Source organism: Erinaceus europaeus, chromosome 5 (genome assembly GCF_950295315.1).
Source record: "Erinaceus europaeus chromosome 5, mEriEur2.1, whole genome shotgun sequence".
Classification (NCBI taxonomy): Eukaryota; Metazoa; Chordata; class Mammalia; order Eulipotyphla; family Erinaceidae; genus Erinaceus; species Erinaceus europaeus.
The window spans coordinates 39,258,705-39,282,544 of record NC_080166.1 but is presented as its reverse complement, the minus strand read 5'-3'; the positions used below and the strand labels follow the sequence as shown (position 1 = coordinate 39,282,544).

General features: G+C 39.8%; 1 protein-coding gene across 1 annotated transcript in view; it reads right to left on the bottom strand.

The window, feature by feature from the left end:
* The window catches only part of SPEF2 (sperm flagellar 2), a 305,327-nt gene that overhangs the window by 263,872 nt on the left and 17,615 nt on the right, over positions 1 to 23,840 (bottom strand). Inside the window, exon 3 of the mRNA XM_060191863.1 lies at positions 2,380 to 2,626. Within this exon, the coding sequence (XP_060047846.1) occupies positions 2,380 to 2,626 (247 nt within the window). The remainder of the gene's footprint in view (positions 1 to 2,379; positions 2,627 to 23,840) is intronic.

Below are 23,840 nucleotides of genomic sequence, written 5' to 3'. Positions count from 1 at the left end.
AACATATGTAAGTCAATCAATGTCATTCACCACATCAATAAAAGCAAAGCCAAACACCACATGATTATCTCAATAGATGCAGATAAAGCCATCTTCCCCAGACAATAATTAGGATCTACCTGCATATCAAATTTCAGACTCAGGCAAAAAAAGAAACAACAAACAAACAAAACACTAGTATAGCCACAAGCCCTTTGGAATATAACTAAAATATGCCTACTAGCTATCTACGGAGGAACCCCCCCCCCCCCGGGCAACTCTTCATCTGCACTATTCCAGCCTTTAGGTCTATGATTGGTCAACAATTTGTTTGGCTTTGTATGTTAACTCTCTTCAACCACCAGGTTTCAGATGCTAGTATGATGCCAACTAGACTTCCCTGCACAGCCAAGCCCACCAATGTGACCTGGAGCTCCACTTCCCCAGAGCCCTTCCCAACTAGGGAAAGAGAGAGACATGCTGGGAGTATGGGTCAACCAGTCAATGCCCATGTTCAGTGGGGAAGCAATTACAGAAGCCAGACCTTCAACCTTCTGCATCCTACTATGACCTTGGGTCCATACTCCCAGAGGGATAAAGAATAGGAAAGTTATCTAGGAGAGGATGGGATACAGAGTTCTGGTGGTGGGAACTGTACTCCTCTTATCCTATGGTTTAGTCAATGTTTCCTTTTTAAAAATAAAAAAATAAATAAAAATAAAAAAATAATAACAACAACAATGTTGAACAACAAGGGCAACAAAAGTGGAAAAAATAGCCTCCTCCAGCAGCAGTGGATTCGTAGTGCAGGCACTGAGCCAGAGCAATAACCCTGGAGGCAAAAAAGAAAAAAAAAAGAAAAGGAATAAGAAACATTTAAGAAATCCACAATGCCAACAGGTAGATGAAAAAATGTTAAAAATCACTGATGATCAGTGAAATGCAAATAAAAACAATGAGATAGCACTGCATTAGAAATGACAAAAACAGTCTATGAGGAGAACGAAACTCTCCTATATTGCTGTAGGGAAAGCAAATTGGTCTAACCACTGTGAGAAACAGTCTGGAGATTAATCAGAATACTAGAAATGGATGTTCTTTATGACCTGGCTATCTATCTCCTGGAGATACACCCAAGGAAAACAAGAACCCCTATCAAAAAAGACCTATGCAGACATACATTCATAGCAGTATAGTTTGTAATAGCCCAAAATGGAAACAACCTAGACTTCTAATGGCTAAAAATTCTAGTGGCTAAAAATTCTGTGCTACATTTACACAATGGGATACAATACAGCTATTAAAAATGATGGAGTCATTGCCTTTACAACATTTTAGTCAGAACCTGAAGGTATCATGTTTAGTGAAATAAGCCAGAAAGAGGAAGAACAATACTGAGTGATTGATGGAACTTAAGAATACAGGACAGTCATGGAAAACATTAGGTGAAGCTTGGACTGAGTATATTGCACCAAGCAAAGGACTCTGGGGGAAGAGGGAATGGAATGGGATGAAGGGGCATTAGAGTCCTGGTATATAATGGTTTCCCTGGGTTGAGGGAGAGAGTATCTCCCAGACACCTATCAAAAGAAGGTAAGAGGTATGTATTAAAGACTATACTGTAAACAAATAAACAGAAGAAATGTCTATGTGAAGACCAGAGACATATTCAATTACACTTGATATTTAGCTTTTAAAAAATAATATAAATCTAAATGTGGAGGTAGACCCCACATCTATTTTGTCACTATCATTTCAGTAATTATATTTAAGAATTTAATTGTTTCCTTAAGTGTACTGCTTCAGTGTAGCACTCCCAAGTACCTCTGAGGTAGAGAAATATAAAAATACTTCAGTTATAAGAAGGAAATACACAGGATAGGAGGGTAGAAATGTCAATTAAAGTTGTATCACATTTAGTTAAAATATAATTGAATGAATATGTGCATATTCAAAGCATTATACTAAGTATATTCCTTGAATTTGAGGAATTAGAAGTCTTACGAGACTACATAACAAATAGTCAAAACCAGTTAAAATATCAGCGGGTTAAAAAAACAGTCACAATACCAGAGGATGGGAATTACTATGACCTTTATTATTGCCTAGAGTAAGAAGTCCATTGTGTAGGGATTCGGGCAGTAGCTCAGTGGGTTAAGCGCACCTGGCACGAATCACAAGGACTGGTGTAAAGAAGTCCATTGTGGCCAGCAATGTGGATAGGATGGAGGGAGAAATAAAATATTAATATAAAATAAAACTCAAGTATGGCATATATGTATATGTACACGTAAGTGTATATACCATCTCCAATGGGCATCACTGGAAATACAGCAAAACTGTAATTTCTCTTTACCAAGTTTTACATTGTGATCTGTTTATGTTTCCTTCTGTACTTACATCTCGGAAAGTCTCACTTCTCATGCTCTGAAATTTTGTATTTGTCATAGGTTGTATAGCTTCAACTCCAGTGAATCCACTTTTTTTCTTTTTCTGAAGAGCAATGTACATTTGATATAAAAGTTTTGTTGCCACCCCAGGCTTCTCTGTGATGATGTTCTGGGCCAAGTTCTGATCAAACTGCACACCCAGACGGTGAAGTGTTGGCTCCAGGCGAGAAAAATTGTTAAGTTTGGCACTTGAAATCCTAGATGTTAAAGTATTTTACATAATTAGAGACTGGCATTGAAAACTAATAGCAAATACAATAGATACTGCCATGTTCCAACAATATAAATCACCCCAAGTTCTTTTAAATACATAATTCCTCTAAAACCAGTAAATTATGAATTAAAATTTACCACTCTAAAGTCCATGGGGTTCTGAAGCCCATGAACTTATTTTTCTTAAATGGATAAATGAAAATCCATTAATTTATATACATTGCTGCTTACATAGAAGCTATTTCTATGAAAGTTTATATAAAACTTAGCAATTATTCTAAGTGAGGAAACAGTCAGACAGCATTGAAAAAATTACTTTGAGTGAAAACTGCAATTTAAGTGTATATTTACTTAAATAATATTAATATAGCTTCCTGAAAATAAACTTACATATTTAATTGATAATGAAAGCTAATAATTATCCTCTCAGAAATATAAAATATTTAAATAGTGTAATCCATTCAACAAAATTATACAGTCTTCATTCTTATTAATTTTATTCACTAATATACTGGTCTATGTTTTTTTAATTCATTTTCCCAATAGTCAGATGGTTTCTCTTTCTTTCTTTTGTTTTTTATTTCTGTTTTTTTTTTTCTCCTTCCACCCCCATCAGGGTTATCACTGAGGTTATCACTCACTATGAGTCCTACGAATCCACTGCTCCTGGAAGTTATATGCATATTTTACTGGATATGACAGAGAGAAATTGAGCTAAGAGGGGGAGATAGAGAGGAAGAGAGAAAGACACACACACCTGCAGACCTGCTTCACTGCTTGTGAAGCATCCCCCATTCAGCCTTATGCTGGTTCTTGTGTATAGTACTATGTGTGCTTAATCAGGTGTGCCACTGCCCATCCCCTACAGGCTTTCTTTAACAAGAAAAATATACCAAACATACTTAACTTATTTATAAGTTAAAGTCCTAGAACAAAAGCTACAAATGTTTATCTGGAACAAGGAAATACCTAAAATTGCCAAAATAATGTTGAGGAAAAAGAAAAAAAACAGAAGTGGAGGCATCCCACTTTCAGATCTCAAATTGTATTATAGGGCCGTCATGTTCACAAGTGCCTGGACTGGAACAAAAATAAGACACATTGAACAGTGGAATATAAATGAGAGCCCAGAAATGAGCTCTGTACCTATTGACATCTAATCTTTGACAAAGATGCCCAGACTATTAAATGGGGAAAGAAAAGTCTCTTCAACAAATGGTTTTTGGAAAATTGGATGGAAACATACCAAAGAAAAAAGCTGAACCATTACATTTCACCAAACACAAAAGTAAATTCCAAATGGACCAAGGACTTGGATGTTAGACCAGAAACTATCAAATACTTAGAGGAAAATATTGACAGACTCTTTTCCATATAAATTTTACAGGTATCTTCAATGATACGAATCCAATTACAAAGAAGACTAAATCAAAAATAATCCCATAGGACTGCATCAAATTATAATGCTTCTTCACAGCAAAAGAAACAACCACTCATACAAAGAGATCCCTTAGTACCACAATCAGATGTCCATTCTTCCCAAAACAACTATTGTACACAAGAGACTAAATTGGACACATAATCTACAGCTGAAAAATTCCACAGCCTCAGGTCAGTGCCCACATGTGGTTGGGGAAGTAAGGTTGTGGGCTGGAAGACAAGGTTGAAACTAGAGCTTTGGGCAGACAGCACTTGGCACCGACCCCAGCCATCTTGGACAGTAACACAGTTATCACACTCCCCAGAAGAAAAGAAACTGGAGCTTAAAAACTCAATCTTTGACTCAGGGATTTTGTGTGTTTGTCTGTTTGTTTTGTTTGTTTGTTTTTGTTTTTTCTCAGTATGAGTTTAGGACAAGGACATAAAACTCAGCCCACAAGTCAGTCCAAAACACACCTACACCCACTCACCACAGATTATACAAACAAGTAAAATGCAGAGATCACAACAGCACCACTTGTTGGTCAACAATAACCAACACCCTACATACAAAAACAGAGGCAAAATGCTAAAATATGCCACAAATTGAAAGAAGCAAATCAGACAAAATCCAAGAAATACCAGATGCAGAGAGTCTATCAGAGGCAGACTATTGAAAGCTTATGAGAACTGGGGACCAGGTGATGGCACACTTGATTAAGCACTTATGTTACAGTGCACAAGGTCAAAGGTTCAAGCCCCTGGTCCCCACCTGCAGGAGGAAAGCTTCATGAGTGGTGAAGAGTGCTGCAGGCATCTTTCTGTCTCTCTCGCTCTCTATCTCCCCCCTCCCCTCTCAATTTCTCTCTGTCTATAGCTAATAAATAAATAAATAGAAAAAAGAACAATTATGGGTATTTCCTATGGGAGGGGGAAGAAAGCTTATGAAAATCCTACAAGAACTTAAGCAAAATTGAAAGAGCATTTTACTTTGGAATTAATATACACGAAAGAGGAACTCAGAATAGAATTTGATAAGAAGCTATAAAGCGTGAAAGAAGAACTTCAAGCAGAGTTCACTAAACAGTTAAGAAGCATGAAAGAAAATTTTCAAAAGGAACTGCAAGCTCTGAAAGATACCTTTAGTGCAGTTCAAACTCAGGGAGAAAGCTTATTAGGAAAAAGACTCACACATGTAGAAGAAAGAATTTCCAATGTAGAGGACATAACTAGCCCACTCTTTCAATTCAAAGATGACAGAGAGGAAATGTTTAGAAAGAATGAAGCTACTCTCCGTGAAATTGCAGACCCAATAAAATGACCTAATATACGAGTTATAGGGATACCTGAGGAGGTAGACTGGGCCAAAGTTCCAGAGGTAATTTTCAGAGAAATTTTAGTTGAAAATTTTCTTCACCCAGGCAATCCTCAGAACATACAGATTTCAGAGGCAGACCGAGCACCCAGGTTTACAAATCCAAAAAGGCCAAAACCAAGGTACATTATTGTAAAATTATCAAAACTCAACGACAATGAAAAACTTTTTCAGGCTGCTAAGGAAAGGAAAGAAGTTACACGCAAAGGGAGAAATATTAGACTCTCATCATATTTTTCTTAACAAACCCTACAGGTAAGGAGAGAGTAGAATGACATACTCAAGGCACTAAAGGAGAAGGAATTTCAGCCACAAATTTTGTATCCTAGAAAATTATCCTTCAAGTATGAGGGAGAAACAAAGGTATTCACAAATATACAAAAAACTAAAGGAATTTACCATAATCAGCCTGAACTTAAAAAAATACTGAACTGAGCCCTACTGAAAGGGAGAAAGCAAAGGAACATATGTTCTCAGAGAGGTGAACAGCAGTAGACTAGAAACAACAACACAACAAAATAGGAAAGAACAAGAAGGAAATAGGGAAGGGGATTAAAAGACAAAGAAGGGGGAGTCGGGCGGTAGCACAACGGGTTAAGCGCACGTGGTGAAAAGCGCAAGGCCTGAATAAGGATCAGGGTTCCAGCCCCCAGCTCCCCACCTGCAGGGGAGTCGCTTCACAAGTGGTGAAACAGGTCTGCAGGTGTCTATCTTTCTCTCTCCCTCTTGGTCTTTCCCTCCTCTCTCCATTTCTCTGTGTCCTATCCAGCAATGACATCAATTAACAACAACAACAAGTGCAACAAAAAGGGAACAGATATCTTAAAAGACAAAGAAACTATCAAATGTTTGTTAATCAAGATCAACTTAAAAAAGAATTTCTAGACATACAAGGCTAGTTATTACACACATGGTAACCACAAAACAAAACAGGGAACAGAAATTTACAGAAAACTCAGTGAGGAATTCACCACAGAAACTCATCCACACAAAAGGTCTGACAGAAACAAAAGGGCAAAGATTCAATAATTTAAAATAAACTCAAAACAAATATCAGAATGGACAGAAGTAAACTCCATATGTCAATAATCACCATAATGCGAATGGCCTAAATTCACCTGTCAAAAAACTCAGAGTAGCTAAATGGATTAAAGAACAGGATCCATCCATTATATGTCTTCAGGAAACACACATCCAAAGACCATGGAAAAGAGGCTGGAGCAAAATGTCCCAAGCTAATAACTCAAGAAAAAAAAAGGGCAGGGACAGCTATCCTATTATCAGGCAAAGAAAGTTATCAGAGATAGAGAAGGACATTATATAATGGTTAAAAAATGAATCCAACAAAAACGATATTACCATCATAAATATATATGCCCCAACTTAGGAGCACCCAAATATATAAAACAAACAGTTACTGAATTCAAAGGAGACACTGATAACAACACAATAGTATATTTCAACACAGCAAGCAAGAGACAGAACATTTGGACAAAAAAATTAATAGAGAAATAGCGAATTTAATTAAACCTTAGGTGAACACATTATTTTCAAGTACACATAAAACATTTATAAGGATTGGCCATACGACAGGCCACAAAGACAGTCTAAACAAATATTTATATATTAAAATTATAAACTGTAACCTCTCAGACCATGAAGGCATGAAACTAGAAATCAACCAAAAAAGGAAAAGAAATTTCACCAAAGCCTGGAGACTAAACAATGTTGTGACTCCAACAGAGTTTGGGACTATTAGCATAGGAATGATGTCAGCCTGAGGCGGGACACACAGAGAAGGGAAGGTATAAAGCACAAGACTTGGAGCAGGTCGCTCTTTGGCTTCTGCTGCTTCTCCTCATCAGGAGAAATGAAGACCCAAATCTTCATCTGCAATATTCCAGCCTTTAGGTTCATGATTAGTCAACAATTTGTTTGGCTTTATATGTTAACTCTTTTCTCAGCCACCAGGTTCAAAATGATGCCAACTGGACTTCCCTGAACAGACAATTCCACCAATGTGTCCTAGAGCCTTGCTTCCCCAGAGCCCTACCCCACTAGGGAAAAAGAGAGACAGGCTGGGAGTATGGATCGACCTGTCAACTTCCATGTTCAGTGGGGAAGCAATTACAGAAGCCAGACCTTCAACCTTTTGCACCCCATAATGACCCTGGGTCCATACTCCCAGACAGTTAAAGAATAGGAAAGCTATCGGGGGAGGGGATGGGATACAGAATTCTGGTAGTGGGAATTGTGCTTCCAATAGCAAAAACACTCCTAAGGAAAAAAGAAGAAAAATGAAGGCACCACAATACTGATGTCAGGTTATACTACAAAGTGTCAGGCAGCCCCCCTGCTCTGCTCCATCACTGATACTATGGTCTATTTACATAATCATTGTTTTGCCTGAGACCCGCCCTGCCTGCAGTGTATTAATTAATCCCATCAGATAAACCTTGCAACAGTTGCTATGGAAGCTTTCTACCTTCGCTCTCTTTCCTTTTCTCTACCCCCTCTCCTAGCCATTTCCTTTTCCCACTTGCCACTTCCAGTTAGATATATACAAAGGCATTGTCTCAGATCAATAAAGGCATTGCGTTCCCACTCTGTCACAAGTTCCTGGTTCCTCTCCCACGTCGCTGAGTAAGCATCAGCCAAGGTTGGCTCCAGTCGAACTCTCTCCAACCCAGAGAGCATGTGCCCGGGAAGAAACACTCTAGCGCTAGCCGGTATCTGGCACCCAAACAGGGACCTGCCCCTTGGCTTCCACACAAGTGACAGACATATGAAGGCACTCCAGATAAGAATACAGCCTTGGCTTTCTGCAGCCTCGTGTTTTACGAAGGCACTGATTCTTTTTTTCCCTCTTATTATTTTTCTGTGACCCCTCTGCGATGGGTGACCTTCATCCTTATGAACAGGTTTCCCAAACCTTTTCCTCTTTTCTTGAGACAGGTTTTCTATCTCTGGGACATTTTGCTCTGGGCCACACCTTGGTTTCTCATGACTGTGATCATAGAGCTTGGGAAATGCAAGAAGATTTCCCCTGGGACTTCCTAGACTCCCCCACCATATCTCCTGTGGAGAAGGGCAACTCTAACTTGCAGAGCCTTCTCCAGAACCTTGGCAGTCTCCAAGAATGGAGACACATGGTTAGTTCTACCCTCCTGACTCTATTCTTCTATGGGAAGACATTTTTGGGAATGGGTGCCTGCAGCAACAGGAACAGTCAGAACCAGCATAACTGGGATTTTGAGGCCCTTTTTGAAGTAGGACGCCCTCTGGGACTCATAATTCGACATAGTGGGATCTAAAGAATCTGGTTCACAAAGCCGAAAAACAAAACCTCCCTACCGCTTCCCCCCCCCCCCGCTCTCTCTAAATATCTTAAGTTTGCTGTCTACCCCCTCTGCTTTCAGTTGTGTTTTGTAAGAGAGTGATTTGAATGACTGAATTTTTCTATGACCCATTTTGCTCAGGGTACTCTCAAACTTAACTGACTTTATTAAAAGAAAAAAAAATGCTGGCACAGCCATGATTTCTGGAGATGTCCAGAAACAATCCAAAAAAATAAATAAATAAAACATTGTCACTAACATGTGTTAACTCTCTAAGTAACCTGAGTTTGTTTAACATCTAAGGTAAAAATTAGTTAAAAATCAATATATTTTAACTAAATCTGGTCTGAAGATCCTGTACACACCTAGGGTGTGTCTCCATCTTAAATGGGCGTAACAAAAGGTAGAAAAGATGCTATTGATATGTAAAGCTCTCATATACCTTCGCAATTAAAGAGGTAGAACCAGCCTGGGTGAGTGAAATATCACACAATGGTTATGCTAATGATTCTCATGCTTGAGGCTTCTAACAATGGTTCTTCTGTTTACCTTTCCACATTTTATTGAGCTTCAACTGTTTAAACAACCTTAAAATCATACTAGAAAGGTCTTCCAAAATTATAAAAGTACTTAAACCAATTATAATCATCGAGTTATCAATTATAGTAAACTTCTAATTTGTTACAAGTTTTTTCTTCACAAGTAAGTGATACAGCTATGTCAAGCCTTCACTTGAAGAAGCATCTGCTCATACAGAATTCCCAGAAATACATTTAGACCCCTGTCCTCTGTCATCGCCCACAACTACAGCCATCCCCCTGAAACCCATGATGTGACCTGACACTATCTGGAGAACCTGATTCACAGACTCCAAAGGACAGAACTTTCCTACTGCCCATAGCTGTCTGCCCTTCTTGCTTCTGCTTCACCTGTCATGTTTTGGCAGTTCCAGCTCACTCTCTACAGAGAAGCAAAGTTCCAGTGGCTGTCCTCCACCATCAAGATAGAAGCGTGGCATTTATTCCCCTGGTCGATGGCACTGGACTGATGCTTCTATCAGACTTGCTGGTTCACCTTTGGACACTCCCTTTACACTGCCTGGTTTCTCAAAGACTGACTGCAGCAGTCCATGGACTTTGCAGCCAGATATCTTGGGACTCTACAATGCCGAATAGCCCCTTCATCTTCAAGGCCACAAGCTCCTTCGCCTGGCAAGCCACAAGTCCCTTCACTTGATAGGCCCTGCCCCCAGAAGCAAGAAATGCTCCCTTGCTGCCAGGCCCTGCCCTCAGAGGCAGGAAATGCCCCCTCACTGCCAGGTCCTACACCCAAAGGCATGAAATGCCCCTTCGCCCACCAGGCCTCCCCTAAGCATCACACTGGCTCTTGATGCTCTACTTGTCACTCTCTGTCTATTCCAGTTCTTTTAAAAATGCCTGCACAATATAGGTTTCTGTTCACCCCTACACTGCCATCCTCTGACAGAAATGGAGTCTTTTACAGACCTTGACCCATTTATATATGGCCATTCAGAAAGAGGGAGATGTTGGGAGGATGTGGTTGAGCTTGGCAGGGCTTGAACCTGAGGAGTGTCTCAATCCTGTTAGTCTCTCTCTCTACTGAGAGGTTGAGCAAGGAGGGACAGTAGTAACCCCAAAGGTGTGCCTCGTCCTATAAATCTCTCTGCTTCACAAAGTACCCCGCATTCCTGATACTATGGCCATTAGATAAAAAGAAAGGGGGAGATGTCGAGAAGCCCCCCTGCTCTGCTCCATCACTGATACTATAATGTATTTACATAATCATTGTTTTGTCTGAGACCCGCCCTGACTGCAGTATATTAATTAATCCCACCAGTTAAAACCTTTGCAATAGTTACTATAGAAGCTTTCTACCTTTGTGCTCTTTCCTTTTCTCTACCCCCTCTCTTAGCCATTTCCTTTTCCCACTTGCCACTTCCAGTTAAAGATATGTATAAAGACGTTGTCTCTGATCAATAAAGGCATTGGGTTCCTGCTCCGTCACGAGTTCCTGGTTCTTCTCTCATGTCACTGCGTAAGCAGCAGCCAAGATTGGCTTCAGTCGAGTTCTCTCCAACCCAGAGAGCACGTGCCTGGAAAGAAACACCCGCAACGCTAGGCTGGCAACAAAGCAGTAGTAAACAAAACACTGTGGTTTTGGAACAAAAGTGGCCATATGGACCAGTGGAACAGGATTGAGAACCCAGAACTCAATCCATATATGTACAGACACTTCTTATTTCAAAGGGGCCAAATCTTTCCATTGGGGAATAGACAGTCTCCTTAACAAATTGTGTTGGCAGAATTGGAAAACCACATGTAGAAAAATGAAAGTAGACCACCAATTAACACCATACACCAAAAGTAACTCAAAATGGATCAAAATATGGATATCAGACCTGAAAGTACAAAATACATAGAAGAACATACTGGTAAAACATTTCATGACATTAACACTAAAGACATATTTGGAGGGAGTCAGGTGGTAGTGCAGCAGGTTAAGTGCACATGGTGCAAAGCACAAGGACCAGCATTTTGATCCCAATTCGAGCCTCTGGCTCTCCACCTGCAGGGGAGTCACTTCACAAAGGGGTGAAGTAAGTCTGCAGGAGTTTATCGTTCTCTCCCCCTCTCTGACTTCCCCTCCTCTCTCCATTTCTCTCTGTCCTATCCAATAGCAATGACATCAGTAACAACAATAATAACTACAACAATAAAAAAAACAAACACAACAAAAGGGAAAATAAATAAATACATTTTTAAAAAAAGATATATTTGGAGACTTCACCCATGGGCAAGGGAAACAAAAGGAAGAATGAACAAATGAAACTATATAAAACAATTCACAGGCAGTGAAGCAGGTCTGCAGGTGTCTGTCTTTCTCTCCCCCTCTCAGTCTTCCCCTCCTCTCTCCATTTCTCTCTGTCCTATCCAACAACAACGACATCAGTAACAACAAAAATAATAACTACAACAACGAAACAATAAGGGCAACAAAAGAGACTAAATAAATACAACAAAAATAAAAAATAAATTTTAAAAAAAGTTATGGAACATATACTCAGTGGAGTATTACTCAGCAGTAAGAAAGATTATTTTACATTCTTTGGGATAAATTGGATGGAACTCTAGAACATTATGCTTAGTGAAATAAGCAAAGGGTTTAAGGAAAACCACAGGATAGTTTCACTCATATGTGGAATTTAGAGAACTGAACACACATACTTAAACAATCAGACACAACACAACCCATATTTAAATTGGAAAACTACAGTGGTTACCTAAGGGGCATGGGGGAGGGCACAGACTTTTGGTGGTGGGGAAGATGTGAAATTCTAGTCCTATCACTATTTTGTCCTATCACTAGTAATATGACATGCTGGGGGGTGGGCAAGGTAGATTTAATATCTCATGTTCCCTAACTGCCTAGACTGTAGCCCTTCTTCTTCTTCTAGCGTTTGCCCTTCTTCCGTAGCCAGTAAACAGCGTCAGGTTGAGCCTGATGTAAAGTTTCAAGACCTCCTTTGAATCTGGAGAGGTGGCAGTCGTTGACTATGTGGGTCATAGTCTGTCTGTAGCCGCAGGGGCAATTCGGGTCGTCTCTGGCTCCCCAGCGATGGAACATAGCGGTGCACCGGCCATGGCCTGTTCGATAGCGATTGAGGAGGGCCCAATCATAACGTGCTAGGTCAAAGCCAGGTTGACGCTTGCAGGGGTCTGTGATGAGGTGTTTGTTCTTTACCTCATCTGACTGCCAACTCTGTTTCCAAGAGACTGGAACAGAGAAGTTCAGTGTAGGCATAGGGGACCAGAGCCCTAAGCACTAATATTAGCTTTTGCCTAAACATTTAATACCTCAGATCTGCAAAATGATCAAACTCTGATAATGGGACTAAATTGTTCATGGAGCTCTAAAAATGTATCTGAAAATATAGTTCTATATTTTCTATATCTGTAAATATATAAATCAATTATAGCTTTAGGCCAGACAGGTCAAGACCCTTTGGCCTTGTAAGTATGTAAAATACAAAGAGGTTCAGATACCACTAAAAGGGTTCAAATCATAGTGAAGTCAAGTATATTAATATAGACACTAACCTCCCCAACTAACCTCGTTATAAAAATTAATTATTGATATTTTAACTCTTTTTAAGACGATAAGAAACCCCTTGCATTCTCTTTAAGACCCTCATTACTCCTAGCCCTGGTACCTCTAGGATTATGCCCATATTTCTTGGTATTTCTTCTTTGATTTCTTCCCACCATACCACCTTTCTCAACTTCAACCAAATCGCTACTAGTGCTGTCACCCCACATTATGCTGTTACTAAAATCCTACTATGGACTGTAACCAGAGATACGAAGCCTGAGAAGTCAACCTCGCAAGTCTTCAAATATGGTGAGACCTTTCCTAACCTACATCCAAGTTAGATAGCACTTAAGTAACAGATAGTATATTAGGCTAGGGTTTAGGGTACTAGATACAGGTGTATGCATATACATAAGCAAGGGACAATTATGTAACTCAAAGTCAAAGTGCTCAATAATGGTTGAAGTGCCTAAAGAAGGAATCATAAAATCTGTAATTGATTAGACTTAGACCAAATAAGCAGGACAGCCTAGCAGAAAGGCCCAAAGAAGACAGATCCACAAAACCTAACTCTGGCTGGGCTCAACAAATGATATTCAATGCCTAAAAAACTGAGAGGAAATCTAAGATCATCAGATAAAGAGAGGACTACAAAAGTTGGATAAGAGCAAGAGACTGACCCTTAATAATGACCCATTTGGTCAGTATAACACCACCTGATCATCTGGGGCCCTAGATAGGGAATCTTTGTATTCCCATACACATATGATGGACCTAGACCTCTAAAGGGTTCCTCTCTCCACTACCACTGGTCACTTCCATAATAAATAGCATCTTGTGGGCCCTCCCAGGACCTTGGCTTTATCATAAAGCAATGATTGTAGGGATAGCCCCAGTCTCCAAAGGGAGGCTGGGGGTATCCTGCCCTGCCACTCAAAAAAGACTGGTCCTGAAATGAGTTCAGCCTGCAATGTTCCTCAGATGTGACCATGAGCTATAAACTCAGACCAATAGAGACTCTGAGGTTACTCAAGCTTTGGTGCTAAATATATGGGCAGGTGGATGGAGGTAAATAGTTAGTTTTAGCCATAGAATTTTTTTTCATACAAGAATGGGAGCTACTCCCTGCCCTAATTCAGCTTTCTAGCTCTTTTCTCTACTCTGACACTGTTGGTCTCCTTCTAATTCTGCTTCTAAGACCCTTTCTGTTGCACTGCTTAATGCTGTGGTCTATTCACATAATCACTGCTTTACCTGAGAACCGCCCTGCCTGCAGGGCACTGGTTTAATCCCACTGGTTCGCACTCTCTTTTTGCTCCGCCCCCTCTCCCAGTCACACCCTGTTTTCCACCATTTAATCCCCACTGGTTTGCACTCTCTTTTCGCTCCACCCTCTCTACGTCACATCCTGTTTTCCACACTACCACTTCCTTCCTGGAAACTATAAATGCAGATTCTTTTCTCAATAAACACTGCACTGCTTCACAGCTCAGCCATGAGTCCCTGGTTTGTCTCCTGCCTGCAAAGCTAGCCCAGCACCTGGTGCCCAAAAAGGGAGCGGCATGACACCATTCTCTTAGACAACCTCAGGCTAGCTTTCAAACTCAAACAAAACTATCATAGTTGTATGCCCCCAGGAACATGCCCAAAATAGTTTTCCTAGTTTTCTTCTACTCTAAAATCCCTAATCTCATCTGCTCTAATCCTACTTTTTAGTTCCTGTTAATGAAACCATTTTGTTTTAACTTAGGTGATGCCACCTTCCAGACACCAAGTTACAGGTGCTACCATGATTCCATTCCAACTTCTCTGGGCAGATGACCTCACCAACGTGTCTTGGACCCTCACATCTGGTCTACTATGGAAAGACACAAACAGGCTGGGGGTATGGATAGACCCGTTAATGTCCATGCCCAGCAGAGAAGCAGCTACAGAAGCTAGAACTACTACCTTCTGCTCCCCATAAACAACCTCGATCCATACTCCCATCGGGGGGAAAGGATAACAATAAGGGGGTTCTAAACTCCAGCTCCATCAGCACTCAGAGAGAGAGAAGGAAAAGGAGAGGGACATAAGGAGGTAGCTATGATCATGAGTAGCTTAGTGGGGAAGAAAAGATTGAATCAGGAAAAGAAGGGACAACTATGTATAAATGTGGACAGATAAAGAAAAGACAGTTGGCCCATGTCTACAACCTTAGGGAAACCAAATACACCCATCAAAAAGATCTGTATATGCCTATATTCATAATAGCACAAACTGTAATAGCCAAAACCTGGAATCAACCAGGTGTTCAACAACAGATAAGCGTCTGAGTAACTTGTTCTTTATATGCACAACGGAATACTACTCAGCTATTAAAAATGATGGATTCACCTTCTTCACCTCAAGAAATCATGTTAAATGAGATAAGCCAGAAAGAAAAGGATGAATATGGAATAGGCCCACTCAAGACAGAAGTTGAAAAATAATAGAAGGGAAAATGCAAAGCAGAACTTGGGTTGGATTTGGTATATTGTACCAAAATAAAGGATTCTGGGGTGGGGGCGGGTCCTGGACACTGATGGTGAGGAGGACATAAGTGGAGGATTACAGTGTTCTGTGGAAAACTAAGACATGTTACACATATACCAAGTACTTTATTTTACTGTTGACTGTAAACCATTAATTCCCAATAAATAAAAAAATATTAAATAAGTGAGTTAATGTCTTAACTTCTAAAACAAAATGATAACTTGAGAAATTGCCATATATTTGATTCCCTACAGATAATCTATTATGATAGTGTTATTAATGTAAATATTTCACTTTGAACTATAAAATTATTGGGGAAAAATAAAATTAAATTATTGGGGGAAGTTGCAATGACCTGAATTAAATTTTTATTTCTTGAAGATATCACTTAAATGTGTTCATTTAATGCAAGTTGAAAATTCATAATCTACATGGAGATGGGATGGATAATATATAGGATTGACTTCTATATGAATAAAGAGTCAGTATCATATGAAGATGAATACAAACAAAATAGCAGTGCAACACTCTGAATTCCTTCGCCAATCATGTGGTTTAACTTATTATACTACTTTCCTTGTTTACTGTTACATTTTTAGCAGAATCAGTTGGTCAAGTATGATTAGAGTATTCAACTATGCCAACAAAACTTTAAACACAAAAATTATTAATGAAAGAGAAATGGGTTTTAGCTTTTATAAAGGAGACCAACAATACTAACAGATAATTTTCCAATCAATATGAGTATACATTTTTTATTTTTTTACAATTCCTCATGCCCACTTTTGTAATTTGCTCATCCCACAAATGACCTTACAGTTTTTGACAACAAGTATTTGTTTAAAATGATTTTGGTAAAAGCAGACCATGTTTTGAAAACTTTGACTTTGAAAGATGAGAGCTAGATAAACAACTTGGTCTTTCTTTCATTTGTTGGGTTATCAGACACTTGACAACATATTTTGATCCAATTCTAACACAGTTATGCTTTCATATTCCTCACATTTTAGAAGCCCCTTTTCCAGATCCAATGACACTAGAAAGATATGAACCGACGGTTCTGGGAAGATGGCGGACTGAGAAGCTGCTAGCAGCGTGTGCTCTGGTCACATCTTCTGGAAACGGTAGGATTTTCTGCCTTTAGCAGGCCAGTCAATAAGAATTAGAGTAAAGGTGGCACGGACTAGCGGGCAGGCTGCTCCAGACTTCCCAGGCGGCGCCGGGCAAGGCGGGTGGGCTGTGCATTGTCCTCCGCCCAGGAAGGCGGCTCCTCCGCCGGTTGCAGAGCGCTGCTGGGTGGCCGGCAGAGGACCCGGAGGGAGCACTATAGCTCGGGGGCTTTCTCTTGGGAGTCTCCAGGGACGGGAGTCTCCAGGGACCAACACGACCCTGAGGGTGGATCCAAAGACTTCTTAAGTATAGCTCTCATTAGAACAAAGGACTTGGAGCTAGTTTTCATTTTCAAGAAATCCTTTAAAAAAGTCTGGGGGGGGAGTTTCCCGGAAGATAGCGGACTGAGAAGCTGCTAGCCGCTGAGATCCGAACACATCCCCTGGAAACAATAGGATTTTCTGCCTTTAGCAGGCCAGCCAATAAGGGTCATATCGGTGACAAGGAGATGACTATAACTTAATTTGGGTTAAGAATTAGAGTAGGGGAAAAAAATTCTTTTTTCTTCCTTATACTTTTCAAGCATACCTCCTTCCCCCCGCCCCCGCCATAAGCAATCCCTGGGGACCAGCTCCTAGCAGGATACCCCACACCACCAAACAGGGTGCTTTTTTGAATTCACTGATACACATTTGGGAAGTTCCTTGCACTGCTCTTTAATTACAACTCTTTTTCTTATCTTCTCCCTTTTCTCTCTCTTGTCTCTCTCTCTCTCTCTTTTTTTTTAATCGTGTCATACACTTCTTCCTTCTTCTTTGCCTTTCTGAATTTGTGAATTACTTTGGGGAAGAAATCTGACGCAGAGTGGACTCTCTATGTGTGTATCTCTGCTCTAGTTCCCTTTCCCCTCTTGTTACCCCTAGGATATACGGTGGATAGTAGATTTCCAAAGGGGCTATTCTTGCTATCCTCTCTTTTCTCTTTCTTCAATGGGATTTGGTTACTATTTTTTCATGGACTGGAGAAATTGGCTAACTGGTAACGATTGAACGACTTCAATACTTACTTCAGTTGCTACTGTAATTCCGGAGGTTGGTGAGTGCAATTGTCATAAAGGTATTTAGTACAGTGTTACTTGTACTCAAGACACAACAACTGAGGAACAACAGAGCATTAAAAAAAAAGAAACACATAAATAAAAAAAAAATGGGTAGATCAAAAACAAATAAAACTGCTACTCCAATGAATGAAGACAAGAGCCCAGAAGAAACTACAAATCAGCCAGAAGTAACCATAGATAAGAAAAGTATGCAAACAATAATAAACTTATTAATCATAGAAATGAAAACAACATTGGAGGAAAGGAATGGCAGTATTAGGGAAACAACAGTAGAGACCCCCAAGGAAAATACTAATTATCTTGAGGCAATTAGAGAACTGAAAGCTGAAATAGCTGTAATGAAGAAAGAGGCTGAGGCAAGGGAAAGCAGACTAACAGAAGAAGAAAACAGAATTAGTCAGACAGAGGATGAGTTAGAGAAAACAAAGAAAGAGGTGAAAGAGCTTAAAAAGAGATTGAAAGACACTGAAAACAACAACAGAGACATATGGGATGATCTCAAAAGAAGTAACATTCGTATAATTGACCTGCCAGAGGAAGAAAGAGAGAAAGGGGAAGCAAACATTCTAGAGGAAATAATACAAGAAAACTTCCCAGACCTGAATAACAGAAAGGATATCAAGGTTCAAGAGGCCCAGAGAGTACCAAACAGAATCAACCCAGACCTGAAGACACCAAGACACATCATAGTCACAATGAGAAGAAGTAAGGATAAAGAAAGGATCCTAAAGGCTGCAAGAGAGAAACAAAAAGTCACATACAAGGGAAAACCCATAAGATTATCTGCAGACTTCTCCACTCAAACTCTAAAAGTCAGAAGGGAGTGGCAAGATATCTATCGAGCCCTGAATGAAAAAGGGTTTCAACCAAGGATAATATATCCTGCTAGACTTTCATTCAAACTAGATGGAGGGATCAAAGCCTTCTTAGATAAACAACAGTTAAAGGAGGCAACCATCACCAAGCTGGCCCTGAAAGAGGTTCTAAAAGACCTCTTATAAACCAGAACATCACTATAATACTTGCAATATATCAGAGCAAAATTTTTTTAGAACAATGGCACTACAATACATTAAATCCATAATATCAATAAATGTCAATGGCTTAAACTCACCCATCAAAAGGCACAGGGTGAGGGGATGGATCGGAAAACATAACCCAACCATATGCTGCTTGCAAGAATCCCATCTGTCACAACAAGATAAACACAGACAAAGTGAAAGGATAGAAAAGTATCATACAGGCTAACGGACCACAAAAAAGGGCAGGAACATTCTCATCTCAGATACAATAGATTTTAAATTAAATAAAGTAATAAAAGATAGGCAAGGACATTACATAATGATTAGAGGATCAATCAGCCAAGAACACTTAACAATTATTAACATCTATGCACGCAATGAGGGACCATCTAAATACATTAAGCATCTACTGAAGGAATTTCAAAAATACATCAATAGTAATACAATAATAGTGGGAGACTTCAATACCCCACTCTCACACTTAGACAGATGAACAAAGCAGAGAACCAATAAAGATACAAGAGAATTGAATGAAGAGATCGACAGACTAGACCTCTTGGACATTTTCAGACTCCTCTACCCCAAAACTGGAATACACCTTCTTTTCAAATCCACATAACACATACTCAAGGATAGACCACATGTTATGCCACAAAGACAACATCAACAAATTTAACAGCATTGAAATAATCCCAAGTATCATCTCAGACATGCTCCTTAAGAACCACTGGGTCAGAGACTCATTCAAACAGGAAATTCAAATGTTCCTGGAAACTAATGAAAATGAAGACACAACCTATCAAAATATTTGGGACACAGAAAAAGCAGTACTGAGAGGGAAACTTATAGCCATGCAATCACATATTAAACACCAAGAAGACGCTCAAATGAACGACCTTACTGCACACCTCAAGGACTTAGAGGAAGAGGAACAAAGGAACCCTAAAGCATCCAGAAGGACAGAAATCACTAAAGTTAGAGCAAAAATAAAGAACTTCAAAAATAAAAGAACCATACAAAAGATCAATGAAGCCAAATGTTGGTTCTTTGAAAGATTAAACAAAATTGACAAACCCCTAGCTAGACTCACCAAACAAAAAAGAGAGAAGACTCAAATTTATAGAATTGTAAACGATGCAGGAGATATCACAACTGACACCACAGAAATCCAGAGAATCCTGCGAAACTTCTATAAAGAACTATATGCCACCAAGCTAGAGAATCTGGCAGATATGGAACAATTCCTAGAAACCTATGCACTTCCAAAACTGAACCAAGAAGAACTACAAAATCTAAATGCACCAATCAAAGACAAATAAATTGAAACCGTTATTAAGAATCTCCCCAACAACAAAAGTCCGGGACCAGATGGCTTCACCAACGAATTCTACAAAACTTTCAGGAAACAGTTAATACCCATACTTCATAAGCTATTCCATAAGATTGAAGAAACAGGAATACTCCCTTCCACCTTTTATGAAGCCAGCATCACTCTGATACCAAAAGCTGATAGGGACAGAACAAAAAAGGAAAACTACAGACCAATACCTCTGATGAACATAGATACCAAAATATTTAACAAGATCTTGGCAAACTGGATACAGCAACACATCAAAAAAATTGTTCATCACGACCAAGTGGGATTCATCCCAGGAATGCAAGGCTGGTTAAACATCCATAAGTCAATCAATGTCCTTCACCACATCAATAAAAGCAAAGCCAAAAATCACATGATTATCTCAATAGATGCAGAGAAAGCCTTTGACAAAATTCAACACCCATTCATGCTCAAAACTCTACAAAAAATGGGAATAGATGGGAAATTCCTCAAGATAGTGGAGTCTATATATAGCAAACCTATAGCCAATCATACTCAATGGACAGAAGCTGAAAGCATTCCCCGTCAGATTGGGGACTACACAGGGCTGTCCACAGTCACCGTTACTCTTCAACATAGTATTGGAACTTCTTGCCATAGCAATCAGGCAAGAGAAAGAAATCAAAGGAATACCGATTGGAAGGGAAGAAGTCAAGCTCTCACTATTTGCAGATGATATAATAGTAAACATAGAAAGACCTAAAGAATCCAGTAGAAAATTACTGGAAGTTATTAGGCAATATAGCAAGGTATCAGGCTACAAAATCAATGTACAATAATCTGTGGCATTTCTTTATGCAAACACTAAATCTGAAGAAGACATCCAGAAATCACACCCATTTACTGTTTCAGCAAAATCAATCAAATACCTAGGAATAAAGTTGACCAAAGAAGTGAAAGACTTGAATGCTGAAAACTATGAGTCGCTACTCAAGGAAATAGAAACTGATACCAAGAAATGGAAAGATATCCCATGCTCATGGATTGGAAGAATAAATATCATCAAAATGAATATTCTCCCCAGAGCCAGATACAAATTTAATGCAATACCCATCAAAGTTCCACCAAGCTTCGTTAAGAGAATAGAACAAACACTACAATCATTTATCTGAAACCTAAAAACACCTAGAATTGCCAAAACCATCTTGAGGAAAAGAAACAGAAATGGAGGCATCACACTCCCAGACCTTAAACTATATTATAAAGCCATCATCATCAAACCAGCATGGTACTGGAAAAAAAATAGGCACACAGACCAGTGGAACAGATTTGAAAGCCCAGAAGTAAATCCCAACACCTATGGACATCTAATCTTTGATAAGGGGGCCCAAAGGATTAAATGGAAAAAGGAGGCTCTCTTTAATAAATGTTGCCGGGAAAACTGGGTTGAAACATGCAGAAGAATGAAATTGAACCACTTTATCTCACCAGAAACAAAAATCAACTCCAAATGGATCAAAGACCTAGATGTCAGACCAGAAACAATCAAATACTTAGAGGAAAACATTGGTAAAACACTTTTCCACATACACCTCAAGGATATCTTTGATGAATCAAACCCAATTGTAAGGAAGACTAAAGCAGAAACAAACCAATGGGACTACATCAAATTGAAAAGCTTCTGCACATCCAAAGAAACTATTAAACAAACAGAGAGACCCCTCACAGAATGGGAGAAGATCTTCACATGCCATACATCAGACAAGAAAATAATCACCAAAATATATAAAGAGCTCAGCATACTTAGCACCAAAAAAGCAAATGACCCCATCCAAAAATGGGCAGAGGATATGAACAAAACATTCACCTCAGAGGATATCCAAAAGGCTAACAAACATATGAAAAACTGCTCTAGGTCACTGATTGTCAGAGAAATGCAAATTAAGACAACACTAAGATACCACCTCACTCCTGTAAGAATGGCATACATAAAAAAGGACAGCAGCAACAAATGCTGGAGAGGTTGTGGGGACAGAGGAACCATTTTACATTGCTGGTGGGAATGTAAATTGGTACAGCCTCTGTGGAGAGTAGTCTGGAAAACTCTCAGAAGGCTAGACATGGACCTTCCATATGACCCAGTAATTCCTCTCCTGGGGTTATACCCCAAGGACTCCATAACACCCAACCAAAAAGAGGTGTGTACTCCTATGTTCATAGCAGCACAATTCATAATAGCTAAAACCTGGAAGCAACCCAGGTGCTCAACAACAGATGAGTGGCTGAGAAAGCTGTGGTATATATACACAATAGAATACTACGCAGCTATCAAAAACAATGAACCCACCTTCTCTGACCCATCTTGGACAGAGCTAGAAGGAATTATGTTAAGTGAACTAAGTCAGAAAGATAAAGATGAGTATGGGATGATCCCACTCATCAACAGAAGTTGAGGAAGAAGATCTGAAAGGGAAACTAAAAGCAGGACCTGATCAAATTGTAAGTAGGGCACCAAAGTAAAAACCCAGTGGTGAGGGGTAGACATGCAGCTTCCTGGGCTAGTGGGGGTGCTAGTGGGTGGGAGGGATGGGTCACAGTCCTTTGGTGGTGGGAATGCTGTTTATGTACACTCCTAGAAAAATGTAGACATATAAATCAGTAGTTAATTAATATGAGAGGGGGACAATCAATTGTATGTCTCAAAGTTTCTCAAAACACAAACTGAATCCTTTTAATATATAGGCTGTGTATTTGATATGCGGACTCTCTCAAAAGCCTAGACCAAGTAGATTAGAAGCATACAATAATAGCACAGCTATATACAAGATACTGGATACTGTACAGCAAACCATAACAAAAGGACTTTTCAAAGTTAACCCAATTACCAAATAATGTGATGATAACATTAACTATCCATTGTCTTTTTGAACCCTAAGACAGCAGGAACCTCACATCTCCACTATAGAGCCCCTACTTCCCCCAGTCCTGGAACCCTTGGATAGGGCCCACTTTCCCGTATGCATCTCCCAATCCATATCAAATAATATTGCATCCGCCTATCACAGCCTAACCAATGCAACGATTGCCACCTCAACATGCTTCACCTCAGACTGTGTCCAGAGACTTCACGTGTGGAATGACAACCCTTCAGCTTCATTACTCGGGTGAGACCTTTCCTTTTATAGTACACTCTAATTTCATCTCAGGTAGTTCACTTTCTAACAAAGTCCCATAACCTAGATATACACCAGTTTCTGTGAGAGAGCTTATGTGCACACGTATCCATAAACTACTGCAAAATATATACCTGAAAGCAGAAGTACACTAGAGTTTGCAGTGAATACCTCCCTAACACTTTCTCTCCACTATTCCAAGCTTGGGATCCATGATTGCTCAACAAATTGTTTGGCTTCGTATGTTAACTCTCTTTTCAATCACCAGGTTCCAGATGCCACCAGGATGCTGGCCAGGCTTCCCTGGATTGAAGACCCCACCAATATGTCCTGGAGCTCTGCTTCCCAGAGACACACCTTACTAGGGAAAGAGAGAGGCAGACTGGGAGTATGGACCGACCAGTCAACGCCCATTTCAGCGGGGAAGCAATTACAGAAGCCAGACCTTCTACCTTCTGCAACCCTCAGTGACCCTGGGTCCAGAGGGCTAGAGAATGGGAAAGCTATCATGGGAGGGGGTGGGTCATGGAGATTGGGTGGTGGGAATTGTGTGGAGTTGTACCCCTCCTACCTTATGTTTTTGTTCATTAATCCTTTCTTAAATAAAAAATTTAAAAAAAAAGAAAGATATGAACCGGGCGTCAGGCGGTGGTGCAGTGGATTAAGCGCAAGTGGCACAAAGTGCAGGGACCGCTGTAA